The sequence below is a fragment of the Bufo bufo genome, chromosome 11, assembly GCF_905171765.1.
Source record: "Bufo bufo chromosome 11, aBufBuf1.1, whole genome shotgun sequence".
NCBI lineage: Eukaryota > Metazoa > Chordata > Amphibia > Anura > Bufonidae > Bufo > Bufo bufo.
Window position 1 is genome coordinate 639,786 of NC_053399.1, and position 27,878 is coordinate 667,663.

General features: G+C 50.5%; 1 protein-coding gene across 27 annotated transcripts in view; it reads right to left on the reverse strand.

The window, feature by feature from the left end:
• Window positions 1-366: 366 nt before the first annotated feature.
• Window positions 367-27,878, reverse strand: part of NECTIN4 (nectin cell adhesion molecule 4) — a 58,384-nt gene continuing 30,872 nt past the window's right edge. Inside the window, exons 2-14 of one of the 27 annotated variants that reach the window (XM_040412009.1) lie at window positions 17,252-17,605; window positions 16,600-16,890; window positions 16,386-16,497; window positions 11,857-12,008; window positions 10,682-10,829; window positions 6,155-6,236; window positions 5,498-5,893; window positions 5,185-5,451; window positions 4,992-5,094; window positions 4,720-4,929; window positions 4,158-4,341; window positions 3,837-3,928; window positions 3,301-3,378 (exon numbers count right to left, since the gene is read on the reverse strand). In XM_040412009.1, the coding sequence (XP_040267943.1) occupies window positions 3,338-3,378; window positions 3,837-3,928; window positions 4,158-4,341; window positions 4,720-4,929; window positions 4,992-5,094; window positions 5,185-5,451; window positions 5,498-5,893; window positions 6,155-6,236; window positions 10,682-10,829; window positions 11,857-12,008; window positions 16,386-16,497; window positions 16,600-16,890; window positions 17,252-17,605 (2,432 nt within the window). In that variant the 3' untranslated portion in view covers window positions 3,301-3,337. Of the gene's footprint in view, window positions 1,617-3,238; window positions 3,379-3,411; window positions 3,509-3,545; window positions 3,585-3,761; window positions 3,929-4,157; window positions 4,388-4,507; window positions 4,600-4,637; window positions 4,684-4,719; window positions 5,095-5,184; window positions 5,452-5,497; window positions 5,894-6,154; window positions 6,237-10,681; window positions 10,830-11,856; window positions 12,009-16,385; window positions 16,498-16,599; window positions 16,891-17,251; window positions 17,606-27,878 lie in introns of those variants that run through there. The other 26 variants (XM_040412013.1, XR_005774839.1, XR_005774838.1 and 23 more) reach the window with 26 other exon arrangements.

Genomic DNA, 27,878 nt, shown 5'->3' on the forward strand with positions numbered 1-27,878 from the left:
TGTGAATGTAGTGATCAGAATTTAGAGGAAGCCTGAGTTACTGTCTGAGAACCACATCCTGTTCAGAGCATCACCCAAACCGCAGAAGATTGGAACAGAGAGAATCTAGGTGCAGGTTGTTCTGCAGGACCCAACCCATTATACCACCAGTATGGCCAGGACCTCGGTGACCATGCTGCAGTAACAGGAACTTTGGATGTTCAAGACAAGACCCCGAGAGTAGAGGTCTAAGAAAAAGAGTGCAGTATGGGGCAGAAGAGGAGAAGGGCCACGTTCCCTATCCTCTGAGGAGGGTCACCAGTGTATGGCCTGAGCCACAGATTCACATCTTGGGAAGGCACAGGAAATGAAGACGTTCACACCAGATGACTTTAAATCCCAGTGATTTACTGACATTGACCTTCAAGTATTAATCATCGTTGTACAAGATTTTCCCTGCAATGAAAATAAAAACACCCGCCCCTGACATAAATACCATATGTAGAAAATCTATACAGCACATATAAATACCCGAGACGTTCCTCTCGTCTTACACGTCCTTACAATGAGCAGAGAAGACATTTACATCCATATGTACAAATACTAATGAGTGCCTAACCTCCAGCGTTCTGGAAAAGTCCACAGCCCGAGGCCCCAGTAAGACCTCCATTCATAGGGTCCACACAATCATTCCACAACGTGGTCTTCACAGATTTCCTTTACTGGGACCCAGAGGGTGTGTACCAGGTGCTGATTTTTTTTGATTGAGGGGAGTTTTACAGTTTTGGCCCTAGAACAATTAGTATCACCGTAGCTGAAATTTCACAACAGTCCTGCAGTGAGTCATGCTGAAGAAGTCTTGGTTCCTCTTCTAGCATGCTGGCAATTCACTCTTACCAGTAGAGATTTAGGCATCTATACAATATACGGCCATTATTCCAAGCATGTCTGTGCCTCTCTGGCTCTGCTGGCGGCTGCCTGTCCATAATATGACACGTGGACATTGCTCACAATCTATTCCTGACAAGGTGAATCAGTTCAATTCCAGAACCCTCTTCCCAGGAGACTTTAAATGTCAACAGTTTAATCCCAGAGATCTGAAGAGGATGCAGCAGGCGGGATACTCTCTGCAGTGTAGGACTTAATAATGGTGACACGGGACATGGCTCCAGGCACACTGACATCTACACAATTTAACAATTGGGCATAATGACCGGCCCCACCATGTCCTGCAGCTGAAGATCCTCCTGATGAAGCCACTAAGTCTGTTGGCAGATAATGTTGTGGCCCCTTGTCCACAATGTGAGAGTCTTAAAGGAATTGGATGGTTGTAGTTATACGAGATGTCCTCGGCCATTTATGTAGATTCCGTTAGTAGTTGGCTTGGCGCGTAGAGTCCCATTCTCCTGATAAAAATGGCTCATCCCCTGCTTGATGAATGGCTGGGTGGACAAGATTCCAGTGCTTCCTCGCTCACTTTGGTCAAGTTCTTTCTCCTCCAGAGGTTCCTCTTGTGTTCTGTCCTCCTCTTCCTCCTTCACCTCCTCATCTGGAACCGTGGCCAGCAGTTCTGTCTGCGTCTCTATTTCCCGTACAGTTGTAAGTGTGGAATAGCTGCGTCTGTCCGCCTCTTCCCCCTGATGGACAGCAAGACATGGTCAGAATATAATGCAAATGTCAAGCTAAAGGTAGGCCTATATAACAGAAACCATTCAAGCCATATGTACTGGGCCCAAGTAGTGACACAGATTTACAGTAAGAGAGAACCATTCACCTTAGAACATGAACTTAGAGAGTAGTGTATGGTGTTCCTAAGCATTGATGGAGGATAGGTCCATAGCCATTTCATCTGCTACATATGAGCACAGGGATCTGGATTATCTTGCGGGTAGCATGTACTGCCTTATAGTGTGCACATATTGTCACTCTTGGGCTGCTCATGCACATGAGATGTCTGTTGGCCAAACGCTTGTTTGACTGACCGCCATCTCCCCCAATTTCGGCCAGTTGTGCATGTGTTCTGAATAGGTAGAGGGGAGTAAACTATTGCCAGACTCGACTGCCCCCCTCCAGACTCGACTGCCCCCCTCCAGACTCGACTGCCCCCCTCCAGACTCGACTGCCCCCCTCCAGACTCTGCTGCCCCCTCCAGACTCTGCTGCCCCCCTCCAGACTGGGCTGGCCCCCTCCAGACTGGGCTGGCCCCCGCCAGACTGGGCTGCCCCCCTCCAGACTCTGCTGCCCCCCTCCAGTCTCGGCTGCCCCCGTCCAGACTCGGCTGCCCCCCTCCAGACTGGGCTGCCCCCCTCCAGACTGGGCTGCCCCCCTCCAGACTGGGCTGCTCCCCTCCAGACTGCACTCCACTGCTCCAGACTCTTGTGTCCCCTTCCAGACTCCGATGGTCCTCCTGTAGAATGCTCTGTACTTCAGAATGTTCTGCCCTCCGGTCTCCTCTGCCCCGTTTAGATTGATCGGACTCCTCAGTCCCCCTTGCAGACTCCTTCTTCAGTCCCCCTTGCAGACTCCTTCCTCAGTCCCCCTTGCAGACTCCTTCCTCAGTCCCTCTTGCAGACTCCTTCCTCAGTCCCCCTTGCAGACTCCTTCCTCAGTCCCTCTTGCAGACTCCTTCCTCAGTCCCCCTTGCAGACTCCTTCCTCAGTCCCTCTTGCAGACTCCTTCCTCAGTCCCCCTTGCAGACTCCTTCCTCAGTCCCCCTTGCAGACTCCTTCCTCAGTCCCCCTTGCAGACTCCTTCCTCAGTCCCCCTTGCAGACTCCTTCCTCAGTCCCTCTTGCAGACTCCTTCCTCAGTCCCTCTTGCAGACTCCTTCCTCAGTCCCCCTTGCAGACTCCTTCCTCAGTCCCTCTTGCAGACTCCTTCCTCAGTCCCCCTTGCAGACTCCTTCCTCAGTCCCCCTTGCAGACTCCTTCCTCAGTCCCCCTTGCAGACTCCTTCCTCAGTCCCCCTTGCAGACTCCTTCCTCAGTCCCCCTTGCAGACTCCTTCCTCAGTCCCCCTTGCAGTATACATCGATGTATGGTCTGCGGTAGTTTGGATGATTTATTCATACAGCCATCAAGTTCAACTGAATTCAACAGGAATGAAAGGCTGGTGTAGAAAGAATGAAGGTCTTCTGTGCCCACTTATATAGTATGCCATGTTTAACCTTTACACATCCCCTGTAAGTTATGTGACTGGAGGCACCAGGCTAACTGCCCAGGCCCTGTGTATAGAAGTGTGGATCCTAGGAGATGTCCTCACCATCATCGAACTGATACTGGGGTCCCGCAGGCTGTCGGGGTGATGGCCTCTCAGATTCATGCTCTCTTCTAGCTAAAAACACACAAAAAATACCAATTATTATCCACCGGCCTGGAATATATATGTGTGAATGGGCATACCTGTGTCTGTGCCCGGGGCTGTGTGTGGATGGGCATACCTGCATCCTGGTATCTGTGCCCGATGCTGTGTGTGGATGGGCATACCTGCATCCTGGTGTCTGTGCCCGGGGCTGTATGTGGATGGGCATACCTGTGTCTGTGCCCGGGGCTGTATGTGAATGGGCATACCTGTGTCTGTGCCCGGGGCTGTGTGTGGATGGGCATACCTGCATCCTGGTATCTGTGCCCGATGCTGTGTGTGGATGGGCATACCTGTGTCTGTGCCCGGGGCTGTATGTGGATGGGCATACCTGTGTCTGTGCCCGATGCTGTGTGTGGATGGGCATACCTGCATCCTGGTGTCTGTGCCCAATGCTGTGTGTGGATGGGCATACCTGTGTCTGTGCCCGGGGCTGTGTGTGGATGGGCATACCTGCATCCTGGTATCTGTGCCCGGGGTTGTGTGTGGATGGGCATACCTGCATCCTGGTGTCTGTGCCCGGGGCTATGTGTGGATGGGCATACCTGCATCCTGGTGTCTGTGCCCGGGGCTGTGTGTGGATGGGCATACCTGTGTCTGTGCCCGGGGCTGTGTGTGGATGGGGGCTATGTGGATGGACATACCTGCATTCTGGTGTCTGTGCTCGGGGCTGTGTGTGGATGGGTATACCTGCATCCTGGTGTCTGTGCCCGGGGCTGTGTGTGGATGGGCTTACCTGCATCCTGGTGTCTGAGCCCGATGCTGTGTGTGGATGGGCATACCTGTGTCTGTGCCCGGGGCTGTGTGTGGAGTGGCATACCTGCATCCTGGTATCTGTGCTCGGGGCTGTGTGTGGATGGGCATACCTGCATCCTGGTGTCTGTGTCCGGGGCTGTGTGTGGATGGACATACCTGCATCCTGGTGTCTGTGCCCGGGGCTGTGTGTGGATGGGTATACCTGCATTCTGGTGTCTGTGCTCGGGGCTGTGTGTGGATGGGCATACCTGCATCCTGGTATCTGTGCTCGGGGCTGTGTGTGGATGGGCATACCTGTGTCTGTGCCTGGGGCTGTGTGTGGATGGGCATACCTGTGTCTGTGCCTGGGGCTGTGTGTGGATGGGCATACCTGCATCCTGGTATCTGTGCCCGGGGCTGTGTGGATGGACATACCTGCATCCTGGTGTCTGTGCCCGATGCTGTGTGTGGATGGGCATACCTGCATCCTGGTGTCTGAGCCCGATGCTGTGTGTGGATGGGCATACCTGTGTCTGTGCCCGGGGCTGTGTGTGGAGTGGCATACCTGCATCCTGGTATCTGTGCCCGGGGCTGTGTGTGGATGGGCATACCTGTGTCTGTGCTCGGGGCTATGTGGATGGACATACCTGCATTCTGGTGTCTGTGCTCGGGGCTGTGTGTGGATGGGCATACCTGCATCCTGGTGTCTGTGCCCGGGGCTGTGTGTGGATGGGCATACCTGCATCCTGGTGTCTGTGCTCGGGGCTGTGTGTGGATGGGCATACCTGCATCCTGGTATCTGTGCCCGGGGCTGTGTGTGGATGGGCATACCTGCATCCTGGTGTCTGTGCCCGGGGCTGTGTGTGGAGTGGCATACCTGCATCCTGGTATCTGTGCCCGGGGCTGTGTGTGGATGGACATACCTGCATCCTGGTGTCTGTGCCCGGGGCTGTGTGTGGATGGGCATACCTGCATCCTGGTGTCTGTGCCCGGGGCTGTGTGTGGATGGGCATACCTGCATCCTGGTATCTGTGCCCGGGGCTGTGTGTGGATAGGCATACCTGCATCCTGGTGTCTGTGCTCGGGGCTGTGTGGATGGGCATAACTGCATCCTGGTGTCTGTGCCCGGGGCTGTGTGTGGATGGGCATACCTGCATCCTGGTGTCTGTGCCCGGGGCTGTGTGTGGATGGGCATACCTGCATCCTGGTATCTGTGCCCGGGGCTGTGTGTGGATAGGCATACCTGCATCCTGGTGTCTGTGCTCGGGGCTGTGTGGATGGGCATAACTGCATCCTGGTGTCTGTGCCCGGGGCTGTGTGTGGATGGGCATACCTGCATCCTGGTGTCTGTGCCCGGGGCTGTGTGTGGATAGGCATACCTGCATCCTGGTATCTGTGCCCGGGGCTGTGTGTGGATAGGCATACCTGCATCCTGGTGTCTGTGCCCGGGGCTGTGTGTGGATGGGCATACCTGCATCCTGGTGTCTGTGCTCGGGGCTGTGTGGATGGGCATAGCTGCATCCTGGTGTCTGTGCCCGGGGCTGTGTGTGGATGGGCATACCTGCATCCTGGTGTCTGTGCCCGGGGCTGTGTGTGGATGGGCATACCTGCATCCTGGTGTCTGTGCCCGGGGCTGTGTGTGGATGGGCATACCTGCATCCTGGTGTCTGTGCCCGAGCGTACCTGCATCCTCGTGTCTGTGCCCGGGGCTGTGTGTGGATGGGCATACCTGCATCCTGGTGTCTGTGCCCGGGGCTGTGTGTGGATGGGCATTCCTGCATCCTGGGGTCTGTGCCCGATGCTGTGTGTGGATGGGCATTCCTGGTGTCTGTGCCCGATGCTGTGTGTGGATGGGCATACCTGCATCCTGGGGTCTGTGCCCGATGCTGTGTGTGGATGGGCATTCCTGCATCCTGGTGTCTGTGCCCGATGCTGTGTGTGGATGGGCATACCTGCATCCTGGGGTCTGTGCCCGATGCTGTGTGTGGATGGGCATACCTGCATCCTGGGGTCTATGCCCGGGGCTGTGTATGGATGGGCATACCTGTGTCTCTGCCCGATGCTGTGTGTGGATGGGCATACCTGCATCCTGGTGTCTGTGCTGGCCGTGTTGGAGTTCAGTCTCCTCCGGGACGTCTGTCTGGATAATGTTGAAAGCTCCTCACTGAAATATATGACACCAAGTTTTATAATCTTTATGAAAAGCAAATTCTGACTGCTCCACCATTACATATAGAGAACGCTCACCGCTCCACCATTACATATAGAGAACGCTCACCGCTCCACCATTACATATAGAGAACGCTCACCGCTCCACCATTACATATAGAGAACGCTCACCGCTCCACCATTACATATAGAGAACGCTCACCGCTCCACCATTACATATAGAGAACGCTCACCGCTCCACCATTACATATAGAGAACGCTCACCGCTCCACCATTACGTATAGAGAGCGCTCACCGCTCCACCATTACGTATAGAGAGCGCTGACCGCTCCACCATTACATATAGAGAGCGCTCACCGCTCCACCATTACATATAGAGAACGCTCACCGCTCCACCATTACATATAGAGAACGCTCACCGCTCCACCATTACATATAGAGAACGCTCACCGCTCCACCATTACATATAGAGAACGCTCACCGCTCCACCATTACGTATAGAGAGCGCTCACCGCTCCACCATTACGTATAGAGAGCGCTGACCGCTCCACCATTACATATAGAGAGTGCTCACCGCTCCACCATTACATATAGAGAACGCTCACCGCTCCACCATTACGTATAGAGAATGCTCACCGCTCCACCATTACGTATAGAGAACGCTCACCGCTCCACCATTACATATAGAGAGCGCTCACCGCTCCACCATTACATATAGAGAGCGCTCACTGCTCCACCATTACATATAGAGAGCGCTCACCGCTCCACCATTACATATAGAGAGTGCTCACCGCTCCACCATTACATATTTACTGCGCTGACCGCTCCACCATTACATATTGACTGCGCTGACCGCTCCACCATTACATATTGACTGCGCTGACCGCTCCACCATTACATATAGGCAGCGCTCAGCGCTCCATTACATATAGACTGCGCTCAGCGCTCCATTACATATAGAGAGCGCTCACCGCTCCACCATTACATATAGAGAGCGCTCACCGCTCCACCATTACATATAGAGAGCACTCACCGCTACACCATTACATATAGAGAGCGCTCACCGCTACACCATTACATATAGAGAGCGCTCACCGCTCCACCATTACATATAGAGAGCGCTCACCGCTCCACCATTACATATTGACTGCGCTGACCGCTCCACCATTACATATTGACTGCGCTGACCGCTCCACCATTACATATAGAGAGCGCTCACCGCTCCATTACATATTGACTGCGCTGACCGCTCCACCATTACATATAGGCAGCGCTCAGCGCTCCATTACATATAGGCAGTGCTCACCGCTCCATTACATATTGACTGCGCTGACCGCTTCACCATTACATATAGGCAGCGTTCACCGCTCCACCATTACATATTGACTGCGCTGACCGCTCCACCATTACATATTGACTGCGCTGACCGCTCCACCATTACATATAGAGAGCACTCACCGCTCCACCATTACATATAGAGAGCGCTCACCGCTCCACCATTACATATTGACTGCGCTGACCGCTCCACCATTACATATAGGCAGCGCTCAGCGCTCCATTACATATAGGCAGTGCTCACCGCTCCATTACATATAGGCAGCGCTGACCGCTCCACCATTACATATAGGCAGCGCTCAGCGCTCCATTACATATAGACTGCGCTGACCGCTCCACCATTACATATAGACTGCGCTGACCGTTCCGCCATTACATATAGACTGCGCTGACCGCTCCACCATTACATATAGACTGCGCTGACCGCTCCACCATTACATATAGAGAGCGCTCACCGCTCCACCATTACATATAGGCAGCGCTCACCGCTCCACCATTACATATAGAGAGCGCTCACCGCTCCACCATTACATATAGAGAGCGCTCACCGCTCCACCATTACATATAGAGAGCGCTCACCGCTCCACCATTACATATAGAGAGCGCTCACCGCTCCACCATTACATATAGAGAGCGCTCACCGCTCCACCATTACATATAGAGAGCGCTCACCGCTCCACCATTACATATAGAGAGCGCTCACCGCTCCACCATTACATATAGAGAGCGCTCACCGCTCCACCATTACATATAGAGAGCGCTCACCGCTACACCATTACATATAGAGAGCGCTCACCGCTCCACCATTACATATTGACTGCGCTGACCGCTCCACCATTACATATAGGCAGCGCTCAGCGCTCCATTACATATAGGCAGTGCTCAGCGCTCCATTACATATAGGCAGTGCTCACCGCTCCATTACATATTGACTGCGCTGACCGCTTCACCATTACATATAGGCAGCGTTCACCACTCCACCATTACATATTGACTGCGCTGACCGCTCCATTACATATTGACTGCGCTGACCGCTCCACCATTACATATAGGCAGCGTTCACCACTCCACCATTACATATAGAGAGCGCTCACCGCTCCACCATTACATATAGAGAGCGCTCACCGCTCCACCATTACATATAGGCAGTGCTCACCGCTCCACCATTACATATTGACTGCGCTGACCGCTCCACCATTACATATAGAGAGCGCTCACCGCTCCACCATTACATATTGACTGCGCTGACCGCTCCACCATTACATATTGACTGCGCTGACCGCTCCACCATTACATATTGACTGCGCTGACCGCTCCACCATTACATATAGGCAGCGCTCAGCGCTCCATTACATATTGACTGCGCTGACCGCTCCACCATTACATATTGACTGCGCTGACCGCTCCACCATTACATATAGGCAGCGCTCAGCGCTCCATTACATATTGACTGCGCTGACCGCTCCACCATTACATATTGACTGCGCTGACCGCTCCACCATTACATATAGAGAGCGCTCACCGCTCCACCATTACATATTGACTGCGCTGACCGCTCCACCATTACATATTGACTGCGCTGACCGCTCCACCATTACATATTGACTGCGCTGACCGCTCCACCATTACATATAGGCAGCGCTCAGCGCTCCATTACATATTGACTGCGCTGACCGCTCCACCATTACATATTGACTGCGCTGACCGCTCCACCATTACATATAGGCAGCGCTCAGCGCTCCATTACATATAGGCAGTGCTCACCGCTCCACCATTACATATAGACTGCGCTGACCGCTCCACCATTACATATAGGCAGCGCTCCATTACATATAGGCTGACCGCTCCACCATTACATATTGACTGCGCTGACCGCTCCACCATTACATATAGGCAGCGCTCAGCGCTCCATTACATATTGACTGCGCTGACCGCTCCACCATTACATATTGACTGCGCTGACCGCTCCACCATTACATATAGGCAGCGCTCAGCGCTCCATTACATATAGGCAGTGCTCACCGCTCCACCATTACATATAGACTGCGCTGACCGCTCCACCATTACATATAGGCAGCGCTCCATTACATATAGGCAGTGCTCACCGCTCCATTACATATTGACTGCGCTGACCGCTCCACCATTACATATAGGCAGCGCTCAGCGCTCCATTACATATTGACTGCGCTGACCGCTCCACCATTACATATTGACTGCGCTGACCGCTTCACCATTACATATAGGCAGTGTTCACCACTCCACCATTACATATTGACTGCGCTGACCGCTCCACCATTACATATAGGCAGCGTTCACCACTCCACCATTACATATAGGCATTCCTCACCGCTCCATTACATATAGGCAGTGTTCACCACTCCACCATTACATATAGGCAGCGCTGACCGCTCCACCATTACATATAGGCAGCGCTCAGCGCTCCATTACATATAGACTGCGCTGACCGCTCCACCATTACATATAGACTGCGCTGACCGCTCCACCATTACATATAGGCAGCGCTCAGCGCTCCATTACATATAGGCAGTGCTCACCGCTCCACCATTACATATAGGCAGCGTTCACCACTCCACCATTACATATAGGCAGTGCTCACCGCTCCATTACATATAGACTGCGCTGACCGCTCCACCATTACATATAGACTGCGCTGACCGCTCCACCATTACATATAGGCAGCGCTGACCGCTCCACCATTACATATAGGCAGCGCTCAGCGCTCCATTACATATAGGCAGTGCTCACCGCTCCACCATTACATATAGGCAGCGTTCACCACTCCACCATTACATATAGGCAGTGCTCACCGCTCCATTACATATAGGCAGCGCTGACCGCTCCACCATTACATATAGGCAGCGCTCAGCGCTCCATTACATATAGGCAGCGTTCACCACTCCACCATTACATATAGGCAGCGTTCACCACTCCACCATTACATATAGGCAGCGCTCACCGCTCCACCATTACATATTGACTGCGCTGACCGCTCCACCATTACATATAGGCAGCGTTCACCACTCCACCATTACATATAGGCAGCGCTCACCGCTCCATTACATATTGGCAGCTCCCAGGACTCACATTTTCTCTGAAAGTCTCTTTGTTTTCCTCTTGTGGTGTCGGTTCACTAGGATGACAATTATCACCAGAATTAGCACCAGGAGCCCCGTCACTACCGCCACAGACACCAAGGAGACTGACAAGAGGTCCACGTTTCGAGGTTCACTGTCTGGAAAAGAAGAGAACAAGGTTGAGCTGAAATGGAGCGCAGGTACAGCTGACCCGGGTAAGGAGGGCAACTCATGACCATCACTGTGAAGTAGATTGGAAATCGTGGGTAGCGCCATGGGGCCACAGACCTGGACATAGACTCTGGGGGTTGTCCAGGCAGCTGTGAAATTTCAAAATGTCCTTCATTCTGGAGCACTACAACCCTCAGAATGTCAGGACTGACAATCTGGGAGAATTAATTTTTCTATATGTACCTATCGTGGTGCATTAACTATGAACGTGCTGGGAGCAGGGGAGTATTGTGTGTACATGATGTACATTGACGGCAGGGGATGGTATTACTATCTCTATAATCCAACCAGTATGGAGTGTGGCAGAGTATAGATTTATATACCCCAGTCCTGGTAATGCATGGCCTCAGGTTAAAGGTTGTTACAATTGACAGTCCTTTTGTGAGGCCCCTCATGTGTTTTGCTAACACTCTGTATGCTGGGTTGGATTGTCACTGCTTCTTCTAATAGCTCTTTCCTCGGTCAGGTTACTGCTCGGCTTGATCCACTGCCGTTAACCTGTTCCTAACTGGCCCTCAGTCGCTCCTAAAGCTCCTTGCTTTCTTCTCACTGTACGCTGTCTAAACCTCAGCGCTAGACTAGAACACCCCTCCCGACATGTTTCACCACTAGCGTGGCTTCGTCAGGGGAAGTGGGGTACTTAGCACCCCCTCATTGCATATATTAACTTGGCGGCCTCATCCGGGATGGGGGGGAGGGACATGACTGACAGTGACGTTTTTACTATTCTAAACCTCTCTTTGAAGTTGCGGCTCCACCCGGACCGCACCCAGGTTCATGGACAGCTTATTCCACTGGTTTCTTAGGAGGTCACAGTTGACTCCACCTGACTCTAACCCAGTGACAATAGCCCCCACCTATGATCATATCTCCCCATCTTTAATAATGCTCTCTCGCCCCTGATACCCTTCCCCCTCCCCCCCACACACACACACACTTGGGAGAATGACCTACCTGTAACGGTAACCATGACACTGGCTTGTCTAGTGGTTACACCATTGGTGGCCTCGCAGATGTAGACCCCTGCGTCTTCTGCGAGGAGTGGACCTGTAAATCTTAGCTGGTTGCCTTCAATCTTTACATCTTTTGGGAGAGAACCATTGACCCTGGAAATAAAAGGGAGGAATGTTATACTTGATGATATGGCGCTGGTCTAGGTGTCCCTGCACCCTTGTATGTCAATGCTCTGACACCCATTACAAGGTTAACTCTGCTTCATCTCTGCTTATATAGAGAGATACATAATGGAGCTCATGTCATGTAGGTAGGAGAACGCCCTGAAGGTGAATATCGCACTGTACTATAATAACGTCAGTGATACGCCACAGTGTCTAGGCGATGCCCCACGGCCTGTAACCCTGGTGACTGGCAGTGAAGGGGTTACCCTGGAGTAACAGAACTTGTCTTCATGGGCACAGGTTGGAGCTCGCATGGAGAGGTGTGACTGATGACATCACCATGAACTGGTCCAGCCAGAAACTCCAGGCTCGGCTTTCTCACAGAATTGCTGGTTTGACAGAAAACAGGGGTTTGTCTGGACCTGACAGCAGATATATATAGTAAGATCATAGCGGGTGACCCCATCCGGGACCATGAGAAGGCACTGGGGGCATGAAGGACCTCACACAAAACCTGGGAGCCACGGCTCAAGCTTAAAGACAACATCTTGTTTTGAAATTGGGTTTCTTCCATTTTTAAGAATATTGTTTTGTTTGTGTATGAAAAGTTCGTCATTTTTATTAAAAATGTGCAGATACAGCAGCATGGCGAAAGGTTAAACTCCTGGTGAACGGTCGGAAGCAGTGTGCTGAGAGAGACAAAGGAAGACTGGATAGTAGAGAGAAGAGACAGACGGGAAAAGAGACAGACGGGAGAGAGCGAAAAGAAGACACAGAAGAGAGAGTAAAGAGATTAGGGAGAGAGAAGAGACTGAGGAAAGAAGAGAGAGAGAGTAAAGAGAAGATACAGAGAAGAGAGAGAGAGGGAGAAAGAAGATACAGAGGGGAGAAGAGACAAACCAGAAAAAGAAAAAAGAGATGAGGGATAGAGAAGAGACAGAGGAAAGCAGACGCAGAAGAGAGAGAAAAGACATCACGGAGATAGAGGAATGAAGAGAGAGAATAGAGGGAAAGAGATAATGGAGAGAGAGACTGAGGAGAGAGAAGAGACTGAGGAGAGAGAAGAGACTGAGGAGAGAGAAGAGACTGAGGGGAGAGAAGAGACTGGGGAGAGAGAGAGAAGAGACTGGGGAGAGAGAGAGAAGAGACTGAGGGGAGAGAAGAGCGAGAGAGTAAAGAGATTAGGGAGAGAGAAGAGACTGAGGAAAGAAGAGAGAGAGAGTAAAGAGAAGATACAGAGAAGAGAGAGAGAGGGAGAAAGAAGATACAGAGGGGAGAAGAGACAAACCAGAAAAAGAAAAAAGAGATGAGGGATAGAGAAGAGACAGAGGAAAGAAGACGCAGAAGAGAGAGAAAAGACATCACGGAGATAGAGGAATGAAGAGAGAGAATAGAGGGAAAGAGATAATGGAGAGAGATACTGAGGAGAGAGAAGAGACTGAGGAGAGAGAAGAGACAGACGGGAGAGAGAGAAAAGAAGACAAAGAAGAGAGAGTAAAGAGATTAGGGAGAGAGAAGAGACTGAGGAAAGAAGAGAGAGAGAGAGAGTAACGAGAAGAGAGAGAGGGAGAAAAAAGATACAGAGGGGAGAAGAGACAAACCAGAAAAAGAGATGAGGGATAGAGAAGAGACAGAGGAAAGAAGACGCAGAAGAGAGAAAAGACATCACGGAGATAGAGGAATGAAGAGAGAGAATAGAGGGAAAGAGATAATGGAGAGAAGAGACTGTGGGTAGAGAAGAGACTGAGGGGAGAGAAGAGACTGAGGGGAGAGAAGAGACTGAGGGGAGAGAAGAGACTGGGGAGAGAGAGAAGAGACTGAGGAGAGAGAAGAGCGAGAGAGTAAAGAGATTAGGGAGAGAGAAGAGACTGAGGAAAGAAGAGAGAGAGAGAGAGAGTAAAGAGAAGATACAGAGAAGAGAGAGAGGGAGAAAGAAGATACAGAGGGGAGAAGAGACAAACCAGAAAAAGAGATGAGGGATAGAGAAGAGACAGAGGAAAGAAGACGCAGAAGAGAGAAAAGACATCACGGAGATAGAGGAATGAAGAGAGAGAATAGAGGGAAAGAGATAATGGAGAGAAGAGACTGTGGGTAGAGAAGAGACTGAGGGGAGAGAAGAGACTGAGGGGAGAGAAGAGACTGGGGAGAGAGAGAAGAGACTGAGGAGAGAGAAGAGACTGGGGAGAAAGAAGAGACTGAGGGGAGAGAAGAGCGAGAGAGTAAAGAGATTAGGGAGAGAGAAGAGACTGAGGAAAGAAGAGAGAGAGAGTAAAGAGAAGATACAGAGAAGAGAGAGAGGGAGAAAGAAGATACAGAGAAGAGAGAGAGGGAGAAAGAAGATACAGAGGGGAGAAGAGACAAACCAGAAAAAGAAAAGAGATGAGGGATAGAGAAGAGACAGAGGAAAGAAGACGCAGAAGAGAGAGAAAAGACATCACGGAGATAGAGGAATGAAGAGAGAGAATAGAGGGAAAGAGATAATGGAGAGAGAGACAGAGGAGAGAGAGATAAAAGAAGAGACTGAGGAGAGAGAGAAGAGACTGAGGAGAGAGAGAAGAGACTGAGGAGAGAGAGAAGAGACTGAGGAGAGAGAGAGAAGAGACTGGGGAGAGAGAAAGGAGACAAAGGAGAAACTGGAAAGAAGAGGCAGATGAGAGAAGAGATAAGGGAGAGAGAGCAGACAGAGGAGAGAGAAAAGAAAAGATACGGGACAGGAGACAAAGGAGAGAATGCACAGAGAGAGAAAAGACATCACGGAGATAGAGGAATGAAGAGAGAGAATAGAGGGAAAGAGATAATGGAGAGAGAGACAGAGGAGAGAGAGATAAAAGAAGAGACTGAGGAGAGAGAGAAGAGACTGAGGAGAGAGAGAAGAGACTGAGGAGAGAGAGAAGAGACTGAGGAGAGAGAGAAGAGACTGAGGAGAGAGAGAAGAGACTGGGGAGAGAGAAAGGAGACAAAGGAGAAACTGGAAAGAAGAGGCAGATGAGAGAAGAGATAAGGGAGAGAGAGCAGACAGAGGAGAGAGAAAAGAAAAGATACGGGACAGGAGACAAAGGAGAGAATGCACAGAGAGAGAAAGGAGAACATGAACAAAGGAGAGACAGAGGTGAGAGAGAGAAAAGAAGAGACAAAGAAGAAAAGGGACAGAGGAGAGACAGAGTGGTCAAAAAGCAGAATGAAGAGCCTACACAAGATCCTGTCCACCAGTCCGACAGGAGGATCCTACAATAGGGCCTGTCCATCCTATACCAAGTCCTGACCGACCGTCTGTTATTGCGGTCTCCACAGTTTGTGCAGATAATAGATCTGTTATCTTCTGTAACTTACTAGGGTTAGACTACAGCTGACCATAATAAATCCAAAAATGTAATAAGCTCACGATCCGTGGATCATAGGCGTGGCTACTACTGTGGATGAAGCGGGATCCAAATTCCTGGTCTTTATATTTGTTACAGCTTTCCATAAATATTAGATAAAAGTCTAAACTTATCAGATATAGATGGAGCCCCCCCAATATTCCCCAACAACAGATTTCTGGGGAAAGATGTATCAGACATTTTGGATTTCAATGTGCCCTTTCAGTTTTTCCTGTAGCAATGAGCAGTGCCTGGAGTGGAGTCTTAGGAGGACAGAGGAGCCTGAAAAGGACAGTGGTGTCTGGAGGAGGACAGAGGGGTCTGGGGGGGGGGGGGGGACAGTGGTGGCTGGAGGGAGGACAGAGGGGTCTGGGGGGGGGGGGGCAGTGGTGTCTGGAGGGAGGACAGAGCGGTCTGGGGGGGGGACACAGAAGGCTCTGGGGGGGACAGAGAGGTCTGGGGGGGGGCAGAGGGGTCTGGAGGAGGACAGAGGGGTCTGGAGGGGTCTGGGGAGGACAGAGGGGTCTGGGGAGGACAGAGGGGTCTGGGGGGGGGACACAGAGGTCTGGGGGGGGACACAGAAGGGTCTGGAGGAGGACAGAAGGGTCTGGAGGAGGACAGAGGCGTCTGGATGAGGACAGAGGGGTCTGGAGGAGGACAGAGGGGTCTGGAGGAGGACAGAGGGGTCTGGAGGAGGACAGAGGGGTCTGGAGGAGGACAGAGGGGTCTGGAGGAGGACAGAGGGGTCTGGGGAGGACAGAGGGGTCTGGGGGGGGAGACAGAGGGGTCTGGAGGTAGACAGAGAAGTCTTTAGGGGGACAGAGGAGTCTTTAGGGGGACAGAGGAGTCTTTAGGGGACTGAGCGGTCTGGAGGGGGACAGAGGGGTCTGGGGGAGGACTGAGCGGTCTGGAGGAGGACAGAGGGAACAGTGGGATCTGGAGGTCGACAGAGGTATCTGGAGGAAGACCTACACCAGTGTGTCGGAAATATACTACTAGGGTTTACCTGACCCATGTGTACTTCGGTGTTGGGTAACCATCACATAAACACCTCAAAGCTGCATCATCTTTTCCAGCAAACCAATGTTCATAACCTTGAATGGTGATATCAGCCAAATCTGTAGGGAACATGGAATGTTTTATAAGAAAACTACATGTGTTATATGTGGTACAACAGCCAGTGGTATATGTGCACTTATGGAAGACATGTATCTACTTACATTCAACCTCCAGGACATGTGTGATCCTTTTCTCCTGCTGGAACACAGGGTGAGACACCACACAGGTCAGCAGCTTTTTGTGCATACTGCGAGTTGGAACAACGTAAAACTCACTAGTCACTGAGGCAGATCGAGCATGAGAATAAGTGTTTGAAATATTTTTCCCGGACACTTCGGTTTCCCATGTCAGGGTGGGCGCAGGGCTTCCTTCAGCGGTGCAGGAGGCAGCGAGGGTCAGGCCCACTCCCTCTACCAATGGTTGACCAGGGTTCAACGTTGGCAAAGGTGGAACTAAGCAGCACGGCAAAAAAAACAGGTATGAAAATAATGGAAATTTACTGTCCTTATACCCAGGTAGAGAGGGGGAACTTCTTCATACAATGACTTTAGAGCCCTCACCCATGGAAAATAACATTAAGACTAATGCACAGAAAGGTGGAGGAGTTGTCCACAGTCACCAGTCAGGCTTATTTCCTGTATTACCATAATATGTGGACATCCCATTTCATGACACCTCTGTGCACCCCCAGGTGTACCCCACCTACACCGCTATCTCCAGTCTTTACTAAAATGTACGCATGGTGAGCTCCAGAGAAAGGTTACTAAATGGTGCATCATTAGTGCCCACCTCACCAGCTATACAAAGTCTCACCAAGTACTTTTAGCTCCACTTCAGCCTCAAAGGTTCCTGATGGGAAGGTGTAGACCCGACACTGGTAGATGCCTTCATCCGCCTGGACAACATTTTTCAGGATTATTGACCCATCTTCTGGCTTCAAAGGAGAATTTTCCTTCACTCTTCCTTCATATTCACGAGGGATATGAGCCCCATATTCCGTGTTCAGGATGGCAACCTGAATGTTCTGACCATTCATGTTTTTTTTGGACCAGATAACTTGAGTAACCTTCTCTTGTTCCTGGGCTTTGTAATAACATGTAAGTGAGACATCTAATCCCAAGACTGCGGTGACACCATTCTCTGTCCTCACGATGCCGGCCAAACACCCTACGATGACAGCAGTGAAACCAATCAATAACTCAAGCTATGGTGAACCATAGTTTATCACTACTCATACAGCATGACATTTTATACCGAAGACATGGGCACCATCTTAGACCAACATACCGGTTTCACCTCTGTAACCAAAGTACAGTGGTCACTCAGGTTACAATTTTAATTCGTTTCAGGACAACCATTGTATGTTGAAAGCTTTGTAACCTAAGTCCAAACTCTATGGAAAACAACTAATTTGTTCCAAAGCCGCAAAAATGAAGAGAACATTCAGAAAAAAATAGGCAGATAACTAAAAGACATCTTTACATATGAGAGTCAGGAATAGATGCTGGAAATCACTTTCTTTAATGAGGACAGGAGCTTCTTCCGCCTCCTGTATAGTATACAGTGTGCCAGAAAAATACCATGGAGCCGCCCTCCCCTGACCTCCAAAGGTGCAGCTCATCCTGGTATAGACAGAGGGCAGTAGAGGACACATAGTACCGCACTGTACTGTAAAGAGGAGCTAGTAAACAGTCAATACAAGTGTTTTAGAGAAATGGCTGTGTTGGTTGGTTAAGTCTGGGTCTGAAGTCAAATTTCCATGGACCATTAAAGACCATTGTAAGTTGAAAATCTTGTATCCCGAGGCCACTGTATCTTGACCACTGTAGTGTATGTGCTCCCAGTGCTGCTGTGTCTTCAGCATTCCCTGCTACTAACCCTTGTCTGATGTTCTCCAGTCACATAGTCTTCTCTTACACTGGGACATGGAGGGTCTGTGTGCTAGGTTCATGGTTCTCCCCTCATGACTGCCCCATCTACAGCACTGGGTCCTCATACCTCCTAGTCATTGGTCAGCTCTAGGTCCTCACATCATCTAGGCTTGGCGTTGTACTGCACACACCGCAGAGGGCGGGTGGAACAGAAGTGTCGGATCTTGGCTTGCCTTCATCTCCCCAACAGTGTAAACATTTGGGGGCATATATTTTTCGTTGTACTTATTTTGAGACAAAATTATTTTTTTAATTGGTCTTTTCTCTGTACAGAGCTGAGATGCCCCCCGCTGCAGGGGACTATCACTTGTGCATCTATCATGACCTCATCAGGGGGATCCACTTTTGATTTCTAGGGCTGTCCCTTGTATGGACTATCCTTGCAAATCTCCGGTTCACGTAATGTATTATTGTCGGTTATCTACTTGAGTATCTATCTAACATAAGTGTTTTTGGGCCCCGTTCCTCATTTTTTTCCCCACATGACCCCCTGATGAACCCTTGTGGGGGAAACGCGTTGGGGGCAGTAGGGAAACCCAATTTCTAATAGGGCTTTTTTAGGGCCAGCCAGGTTAGGGACGGGGAAGCCCTACTTTTAGGAGTCATCCCCGGGCTGAGGACTTAGCAGGGCTACACGGGAATTTTTTCCCCTCTGTGATTGTTCCCCCCTTTTGTCCTTTATAATCACTGGCGGACCACTAGTTATCTGGAAAACACGTTGATTATTGTTCGCTTAATCTGTGAGTTGTTGTATAGTTAGCCTATGTTTTCAGGTTTTTTATAAAAATAATTTAATAAATAGTACGTTTTAAGGGGTCATTCTTTCTTTCTTTATTTTTTTATGTTTTGATTCTTCTGGTTTTGCACTTGCACATGACCTTTAAGTATCTATATACATCTGTTTTTGATAGAATAATTTGCTCTGCTCCGTCAGACCAGAAGCTGAGGGCTCCTTATCTGTGATCTCTGACCTTATAAACACTTATGTAAGCAGATCTGACCTATAATAAGTGTTTATGACTCTCACTAGTTTAGAGATAAGGTTTATTAACCCTTTGTGGCTCAATATTTTTAATAAAGGCCAATTGAAAAAAATATCGTTTTTAGCCCAAAATGAGTAACATGCAATCATTAAAAAAAAATTGTCCCCTGAAGGTGTCCAGAGTAGGCATGAGCAAACTTCTGTTTTGAAGTTTGGCGAACAAGGTTCGGGTTATCTAAGAACTCCGTTATGGATTCCGCTATAAGTTATGGTCGGTGGTAGCGGAATCCCGAACCTTGTACGCCGAACATGAATGTCTAGAGCCTTTAAATCGCTGATAATAGTAGGGTGCCAATAAGACCTGAACATCTTTAGTAGATAGGTGTATGGGCAGCGTAGCTCCACGGTCTGCTATCAGCCATAACATTAAAACAGGTGAATGCAGGGGCGTAACTTTCATAGCGGCATACCATGTGACTGCTATGGGGCCCAGGGCAAGAGGGGGCCCAGTCTTAGTTGGGATCATCTCCTCTTCTACTGGGGGTGATAACTTGGTCAGGACTCTAACCTCTAAAGGAACAACTTTTAGCAAATGAGGCAGTGAAAAATGTACCAAGGGTCATTGAAAAGGGTTTAGGCAGAAACCCTTCTGTCCTGTGTGGGGGCCCGGTTTGATCCTTGCCATGGGGCCCTTACTTCTCTATGTATGCCACTGGGTGAATGACATTGATTTACCTGGTGACTTTGGTGCCTCTCGGGGGACGGGATATATTAAGCAGCAAGCGAACGGTCAGTTATCAGTGTTGATGTGTTGGAAGCAGGAAAACAACCCTGACAAGGGCCAAAATAGATCACTGGGTCACAGCATCTCCAGAACATCTGGTTGGGTGTTCCCAGTATGTATGGTGGTCACAAGTAATTTAGGCACACATGCCCACGAGAGCAGCGATTAACGTTGTCACTTTTGGACAGCAGCAACCAGCAGGCAACGCTGAAGTGGGGGTACAGTTTTCTTTATTATGCTCATAGACTGATTTTAAAATATTTTCAATAACTCTTTAAGGGAAAATGTCCTAGACCATCTTAAGGGCATCAGTCCTCCGGGTCACCGTTTATTGACTTCATCTGAAATAATAAATAATGCACAAAAGACCCACCACACCTGGTGCTTGTGGATTGCCACCCCTATCATTGGCGAGGACTGTTTACTGGTCAGGAGTATCTGCCTGCTTATACTGTTTGTACCACGTTTCCTGTAGACCCCTAACACAGAGGACATAATAGATGGATGCACTCTCACCGGACTTAGGTTGTGTTTTCATAGTCGGTGGCTACCTCTTTAGGATGGAAATCTAAACATTTCCACCATTTCCCCTAATTTACCTTTAGGGTAAGATACAGATTTACTATAGTGTCCTTTTCTGCTCTCCTTCCAGGCACAGGGTAAGGGTGGGATCTGAACATTGGCCGTCGTACTTTAATCACTTTATGTCAGAACTATTTAAAGGGGTTACTCCAGGATTAGTGATGTGTCTGATTGGTGGAGGCTCCATCACTGAGATCCCCATTGATCACAAACGTGCGCCACTGCTCCATTCAGAGTCTGCTGGCGGTAGACAAGTACAATACTCTCCTGTTACCAAGCAGCAGTGCTCCATTCAGAGTCTGCTGGCGGTAGACAGGTACAATACTCCCCTGTTACCAAGCAGCAGTGCTCCATTCAGAGTCTGCTGGCGGTAGACAAGTACAATACTCCCCTGTTACCAAGCAGCAGTGCTCCATTCAGAGTCTGAGGCTGCTGGCGGTAGACAAGTACAATACTCCCCTGTTACCCAGCAGCAGTGCTCCATTCAGAGTCTGCTGGCAGTAGACAAGTACAATACTCCCCTGTTACCAAGCAGCAGTGCTCCATTCAGAGTCTGCTGGCGGTAGACAAGTACAATACTCCCCTGTTACCAAGCAGCAGTGCTCCATTCAGAGTCTGAGGCTGCTGGCGGTAGACAAGTACAATACTCCCCTGTTACCAAGCAGCAGTGCTCCATTCAGAGTCTGAGACTGCTGGCGGTAAACAAATACAATACTCCCGTTACCAAGCAGCAGTGCTCCATTCAGAGTCTGCTGGCAGTAGACAAGTACAATACTCCCCTGTTACCAAGCAGCAGTGCTCCATTCAGAGTCTGAGACTGCTGGCGGTAGACAAGTACAATACTCCCCTGTTACCCAGCAGCAGTGCTCCATTCAGAGTCTGAGACTGCTGGCGGTAGACAAGTACAATACTCCCCTGTTACCCAGCAGCAGTGCTCCATTCAGAGTTTGAGACTGCTGGCGGTAGACAAGTACAATACTCCCCTGTTACCAAGCAGCAGTGCTCCATTCAGAGTCTGAGGCTGCTGGCGGTAGACAAGTACAATACTCCCCTGTTACCAAGCAGCAGTGCTCCATTCAGAGTCTGAGACTGCTGGGGGTAGACAAGTACAATACTCCCCTGTTACCAAGCAGCAGTGCTCCATTCAGAGTCTGAGACTGCTGGGGGTAGACAAGTACAATACTCCCCTGTTACCAAGCAGCAGTGCTCCATTCAGAGTCTGAGGCTGCTGGCGGTAGACAAGTACAATACTCCCCTGTTACCCAGCAGCAGTGCTCCATTCAGAGTCTGAGGCTGCTGGCGGTAGACAAGTACAATACTCCCCTGTTACCAAGCAGCAGTGCTCCATTCAGAGTCTGAGACTGCTGGCGGTAGACAAGTACAATACTCCCCTGTTACCCAGCAGCAGTGCTCCATTCAGAGTCTGCTGGCGGTAGACAAGTACAATACTCCCGTTACCAAGCAGCAGTGCTCCATTCAGAGTCTGAGACTGCTGGCGGTAGACAAGTACAATACTCCCCTGTTACCAAGCAGCAGTGCTCCATTCAGAGTTTGAGACTGCTGGCGGTAGACAAGTACAATACTCCCCTGTTACCAAGCAGCAGTGCTCCATTCAGAGTCTGAGACTGCTGGCGGTAGACAAGTACAATACTCCCCTGTTACCAAGCAGCAGTGCTCCATTCAGAGTCTGCTGGCGGTAGACAAGTACAATACTCCCCCGTTACCAAGCAGCAGTGCTCCATTCAGAGTCTGCTGGCGGTAGACAAGTACAATACTCCCCTGTTACCAAGCAGCAGTGCTCCATTCAGAGTCTGAGACTGCTGGCGGTAGACAAGTACAATACTCCCCTGTTACCCAGCAGCAGTGCTCCATTCAGAGTCTGCTGGCGGTAGACAAGTACAATACTCCCCCGGTTACCAAGCAGCAGTGCTCCATTCAGAGTCTGCTGGCGGTAGACAGGTACAATACTCCCCTGTTACCAAGCAGCAGTGCTCCATTCAGAGTCTGCTGGCTGCTGGTGGTAGACAAGTACAATACTCCCCTGTTACCAAGCAGCAGTGCTCCATTCAGAGTCTGAGGCTGCTGGCAGTAGACAAGTACAATACTCCCCTGTTACCAAGCAGCAGTGATCCATTCAGAGTCTGCTGGCGGTAGACAAGTACAATACTCCCCCGGTTACCAAGCAGCAGTGCTCCATTCAGAGTCTGCTGGCGGTAGACAAGTACAATACTCCCCTGTTACCAAGCAGCAGTGCTCCATTCAGAGTCTGCTGGCAATAGACAAGTACAATACTCCCCTGTTACCAAGCAGCAGTGCTCCATTCAGAGTCTGAGGCTGCTGGCGGTAGACAAGTACAATACTCCCCTGTTACCAAGCAGCAGTGATCCATTCAGAGTCTGCTGGCGGTAGACAAGTACAATACTCCCCTGTTACCAAGCAGCAGTGCTCCATTCAGAGTCTGAGACTGCTGGCGGTACACAAGTACAATACTCCCCTGTTACCAAGCAGCAGTGCTCCATTCAGAGTCTGAGACTGCTGGCGGTAGACAGGTACAATACTCCCCTGTTACCAAGCAGCAGTGCTCCATTCAGAGTCTGCTGGCGGTAGACAAGTACAATACTCCCCTGTTACCAAGCAGCAGTGCTCCATTCAGAGTCTGCTGGCGGTAGACAAGTACAATACTCCCCTGTTACCAAGCAGCAGTGCTCCATTCAGAGTCTGAGACTGCTGGCGGTAGACAAGTACAATACTCCCCTGTTACCCAGCAGCAGTGCTCCATTCAGAGTCTGAGACTGCTGGCGGTAGACAAGTACAATACTCCCCTGTTACCCAGCAGCAGTGCTCCATTCAGAGTTTGAGACTGCTGGCGGTAGACAAGTACAATACTCCCCTGTTACCAAGCAGCAGTGCTCCATTCAGAGTCTGAGGCTGCTGGCGGTAGACAAGTACAATACTCCCCTGTTACCAAGCAGCAGTGCTCCATTCAGAGTCTGAGACTGCTGGGGGTAGACAAGTACAATACTCCCCTGTTACCAAGCAGCAGTGCTCCATTCAGAGTCTGAGACTGCTGGGGGTAGACAAGTACAATACTCCCCTGTTACCAAGCAGCAGTGCTCCATTCAGAGTCTGAGGCTGCTGGCGGTAGACAAGTACAATACTCCCCTGTTACCCAGCAGCAGTGCTCCATTCAGAGTCTGAGGCTGCTGGCGGTAGACAAGTACAATACTCCCCTGTTACCAAGCAGCAGTGCTCCATTCAGAGTCTGAGACTGCTGGCGGTAGACAAGTACAATACTCCCCTGTTACCCAGCAGCAGTGCTCCATTCAGAGTCTGCTGGCGGTAGACAAGTACAATACTCCCGTTACCAAGCAGCAGTGCTCCATTCAGAGTCTGAGACTGCTGGCGGTAGACAAGTACAATACTCCCCTGTTACCAAGCAGCAGTGCTCCATTCAGAGTTTGAGACTGCTGGCGGTAGACAAGTACAATACTCCCCTGTTACCAAGCAGCAGTGCTCCATTCAGAGTCTGAGACTGCTGGCGGTAGACAAGTACAATACTCCCCTGTTACCAAGCAGCAGTGCTCCATTCAGAGTCTGCTGGCGGTAGACAAGTACAATACTCCCCCGTTACCAAGCAGCAGTGCTCCATTCAGAGTCTGCTGGCGGTAGACAAGTACAATACTCCCCTGTTACCAAGCAGCAGTGCTCCATTCAGAGTCTGAGACTGCTGGCGGTAGACAAGTACAATACTCCCCTGTTACCCAGCAGCAGTGCTCCATTCAGAGTCTGCTGGCGGTAGACAAGTACAATACTCCCCCGGTTACCAAGCAGCAGTGCTCCATTCAGAGTCTGCTGGCGGTAGACAGGTACAATACTCCCCTGTTACCAAGCAGCAGTGCTCCATTCAGAGTCTGCTGGCTGCTGGTGGTAGACAAGTACAATACTCCCCTGTTACCAAGCAGCAGTGCTCCATTCAGAGTCTGAGGCTGCTGGCAGTAGACAAGTACAATACTCCCCTGTTACCAAGCAGCAGTGATCCATTCAGAGTCTGCTGGCGGTAGACAAGTACAATACTCCCCCGGTTACCAAGCAGCAGTGCTCCATTCAGAGTCTGCTGGCGGTAGACAAGTACAATACTCCCCTGTTACCAAGCAGCAGTGCTCCATTCAGAGTCTGCTGGCAATAGACAAGTACAATACTCCCCTGTTACCAAGCAGCAGTGCTCCATTCAGAGTCTGAGGCTGCTGGCGGTAGACAAGTACAATACTCCCCTGTTACCAAGCAGCAGTGATCCATTCAGAGTCTGCTGGCGGTAGACAAGTACAATACTCCCCTGTTACCAAGCAGCAGTGCTCCATTCAGAGTCTGAGACTGCTGGCGGTACACAAGTACAATACTCCCCTGTTACCAAGCAGCAGTGCTCCATTCAGAGTCTGAGACTGCTGGCGGTAGACAGGTACAATACTCCCCTGTTACCAAGCAGCAGTGCTCCATTCAGAGTCTGCTGGCGGTAGACAAGTACAATACTCCCCTGTTACCAAGCAGCAGTGCTCCATTCAGAGTCTGCTGGCGGTAGACAAGTACAATACTCCCCTGTTACCAAGCAGCAGTGCTCGATTCAGAGTCTGCTGGCGGTAGACAAGTACAATACTCCCCTGTTACCAAGCAGCAGTGCTCCATTCTGAGTCTGAGTCTGCTGGCGGTAGACAAGTACAATACTCCCCTGTTACCAAGCAGCAGTGATCCATTCAGAGTCTGCTGGCGGTAGACAAGTACAATACTCCCCTGTTACCAAGCAGCAGTGCTCCATTCAGAGTCTGAGACTGCTGGCGGTAGACAAGTACAATACTCCCCTGTTACCAAGCAGCAGTGATCCATTCAGAGTCTGCTGGCGGTAGACAAGTACAATACTCCCCTGTTACCAAGCAGCAGTGCTCGATTCAGAGTCTGCTGGCGGTAGACAAGTACAATACTCCCCTGTTACCAAGCAGCAGTGCTCCATTCTGAGTCTGAGGCTGCTGGCGGTAGACAAGTACAATACTCCCCTGTTACCAAGCAGCAGTGCTCCATTCAGAGTCTGCTGGCGGTAGACAAGTACAATACTCCCGTTACCAAGCAGCAGTGCTCCATTCAGAGTCTGAGACTGCTTGCGGTAAACAAATACAATACTCCCCTGTTAACAAGCAGCAGTGCTCCATTCAGAGTCTGAGGCTGCTGGCGGTAGACAAGTACAATACTCCCCTGTTACCAAGCAGCAGTGCTCCATTCAGAGTCTGCTGGCGGTAGACAAGTAAAATACTCCCCTGTTAACAAGCAGCAGTGCTCCATTCAGAGTCTGAGGCTGCTGGCGGTAGACAAGTACAATACTCCCCTGTTACCAAGCAGCAGTGCTCCATTCAGAGTCTGAGACTGCTGGCGGTAGACAAGTACAATACTCCCCTGTTACCAAGCAGCAGTGCTCCATTCAGAGTCTGCTGGCGGTAGACAAGTACAATACTCCACTGTTACCAAGCAGCAGTGCTCCATTCAGAGTCTGAGGCTGCTGGCGGTAGACAAGTACAATACTCCCCTGTTACCAAGCAGCAGTGCTCCATTCAGAGTCTGAGACTGCTGGCAGTAGACAAGTACAATACTCCCCTGTTACCAAGCAGCAGTGCTCCATTCAGAGTCTGAGGCTGCTGGCGGTAGACAAGTACAATACTCCCCTGTTACCCAGCAGCAGTGCTCCATTCAGAGTCTGCTGGCGGTAGACAAGTACAATACTCCCCTGTTACCAAGCAGCAGTGCTCCATTCAGAGTCTGAGACTGCTGGCGGTAGACAAGTACAATACTTCCCTGTTACCAAGCAGCAGTGCTCCATTCAGAGTCTGCTGGCGGTAGACAAGTACAATACTCCCCTGTTACCAAGCAGCAGTGCTCCATTCAGAGTCTGAGACTGCTGGCGGTAGACAAGTACAATACTCCCCTGTTACCAAGCAGCAGTGCTCCATTCAGAGTCTGAGACTGCTGGCGGTAGACAAGTACAATACTCCCCTGTTAACAAGCAGCAGTGCTCCATTCAGAGTCTGAGGCTGCTGGCGGTAGACAAGTACAATACTCCCCTGTTACCAAGCAGCAGTGCTCCATTCAGAGTCTGCTGGCGGTAGACAAGTACAATACTCCCCTGTTACCCAGCAGCAGTGCTCCATTCAGAGTCTGCTGGCGGTAGACAAGTACAATACTCTCCTGTTAACAAGCAGCAGTGCTCCATTCAGAGTCTGCTGGCGGTAGACAAGTACAATACTCCCCTGTTACCAAGCAGCAGTGCTCCATTCAGAGTCTGCTGGCGGTAGACAAGTACAATACTCCCCTGTTACCAAGCAGCAGTGCTCCATTCAGAGTCTGCTGGCGGTAGACAAGTACAATACTCCCCTGTTACCAAGCAGCAGTGCTCCATTCAGAGTCTGCTGGCGGTAGACAAGTACAATACTCCCCTGTTACCAAGCAGCAGTGCTCCATTCAGAGTCTGCTGGCGGTAGACAAGTACAATACTCCCCTGTTACCAAGCAGCAGTGCTCCATTCAGAGTCTGAGACTGCTGGCGGTAGACAAGTACAATACTCCCCTGTTACCAAGCAGCAGTGCTCCATTCAGAGTCTGCTGGCGGTAGACAAGTACAATACTCCCCTGTTACCAAGCAGCAGTGCTCCATTCAGAGTCTGCTGGCGGTAGACAAGTACAATACTCCCGTTACCAAGCAGCAGTGCTCCATTCAGAGTCTGAGACTGCTGGGGGTAGACAAGTACAATACTCCCCTGTTAACAAGCAGCAGTGCTCCATTCAGAGTCTGAGGCTGCTGGCGGTAGACAAGTACAATACTCCCCTGTTACCAAGCAGCAGTGCTCCATTCAGAGTCTGCTGGCGGTAGACAAGTACAATACTCCCGTTACCAAGCAGCAGTGCTCCATTCAGAGTCTGAGGCTGCTGGCGGTAGACAAGTACAATACTCCCCTGTTACCAAGCAGCAGTGCTCCATTCAGAGTCTGAGACTGCTGGCGGTAGACAAGTACAATACTCCCCTGTTAACAAGCAGCAGTGCTCCATTCAGAGTCTGAGACTGCTGGCGGTAGACAAGTACAATACTCCCGTTACCAAGCAGCAGTGCTCCATTCAGAGTCTGCTG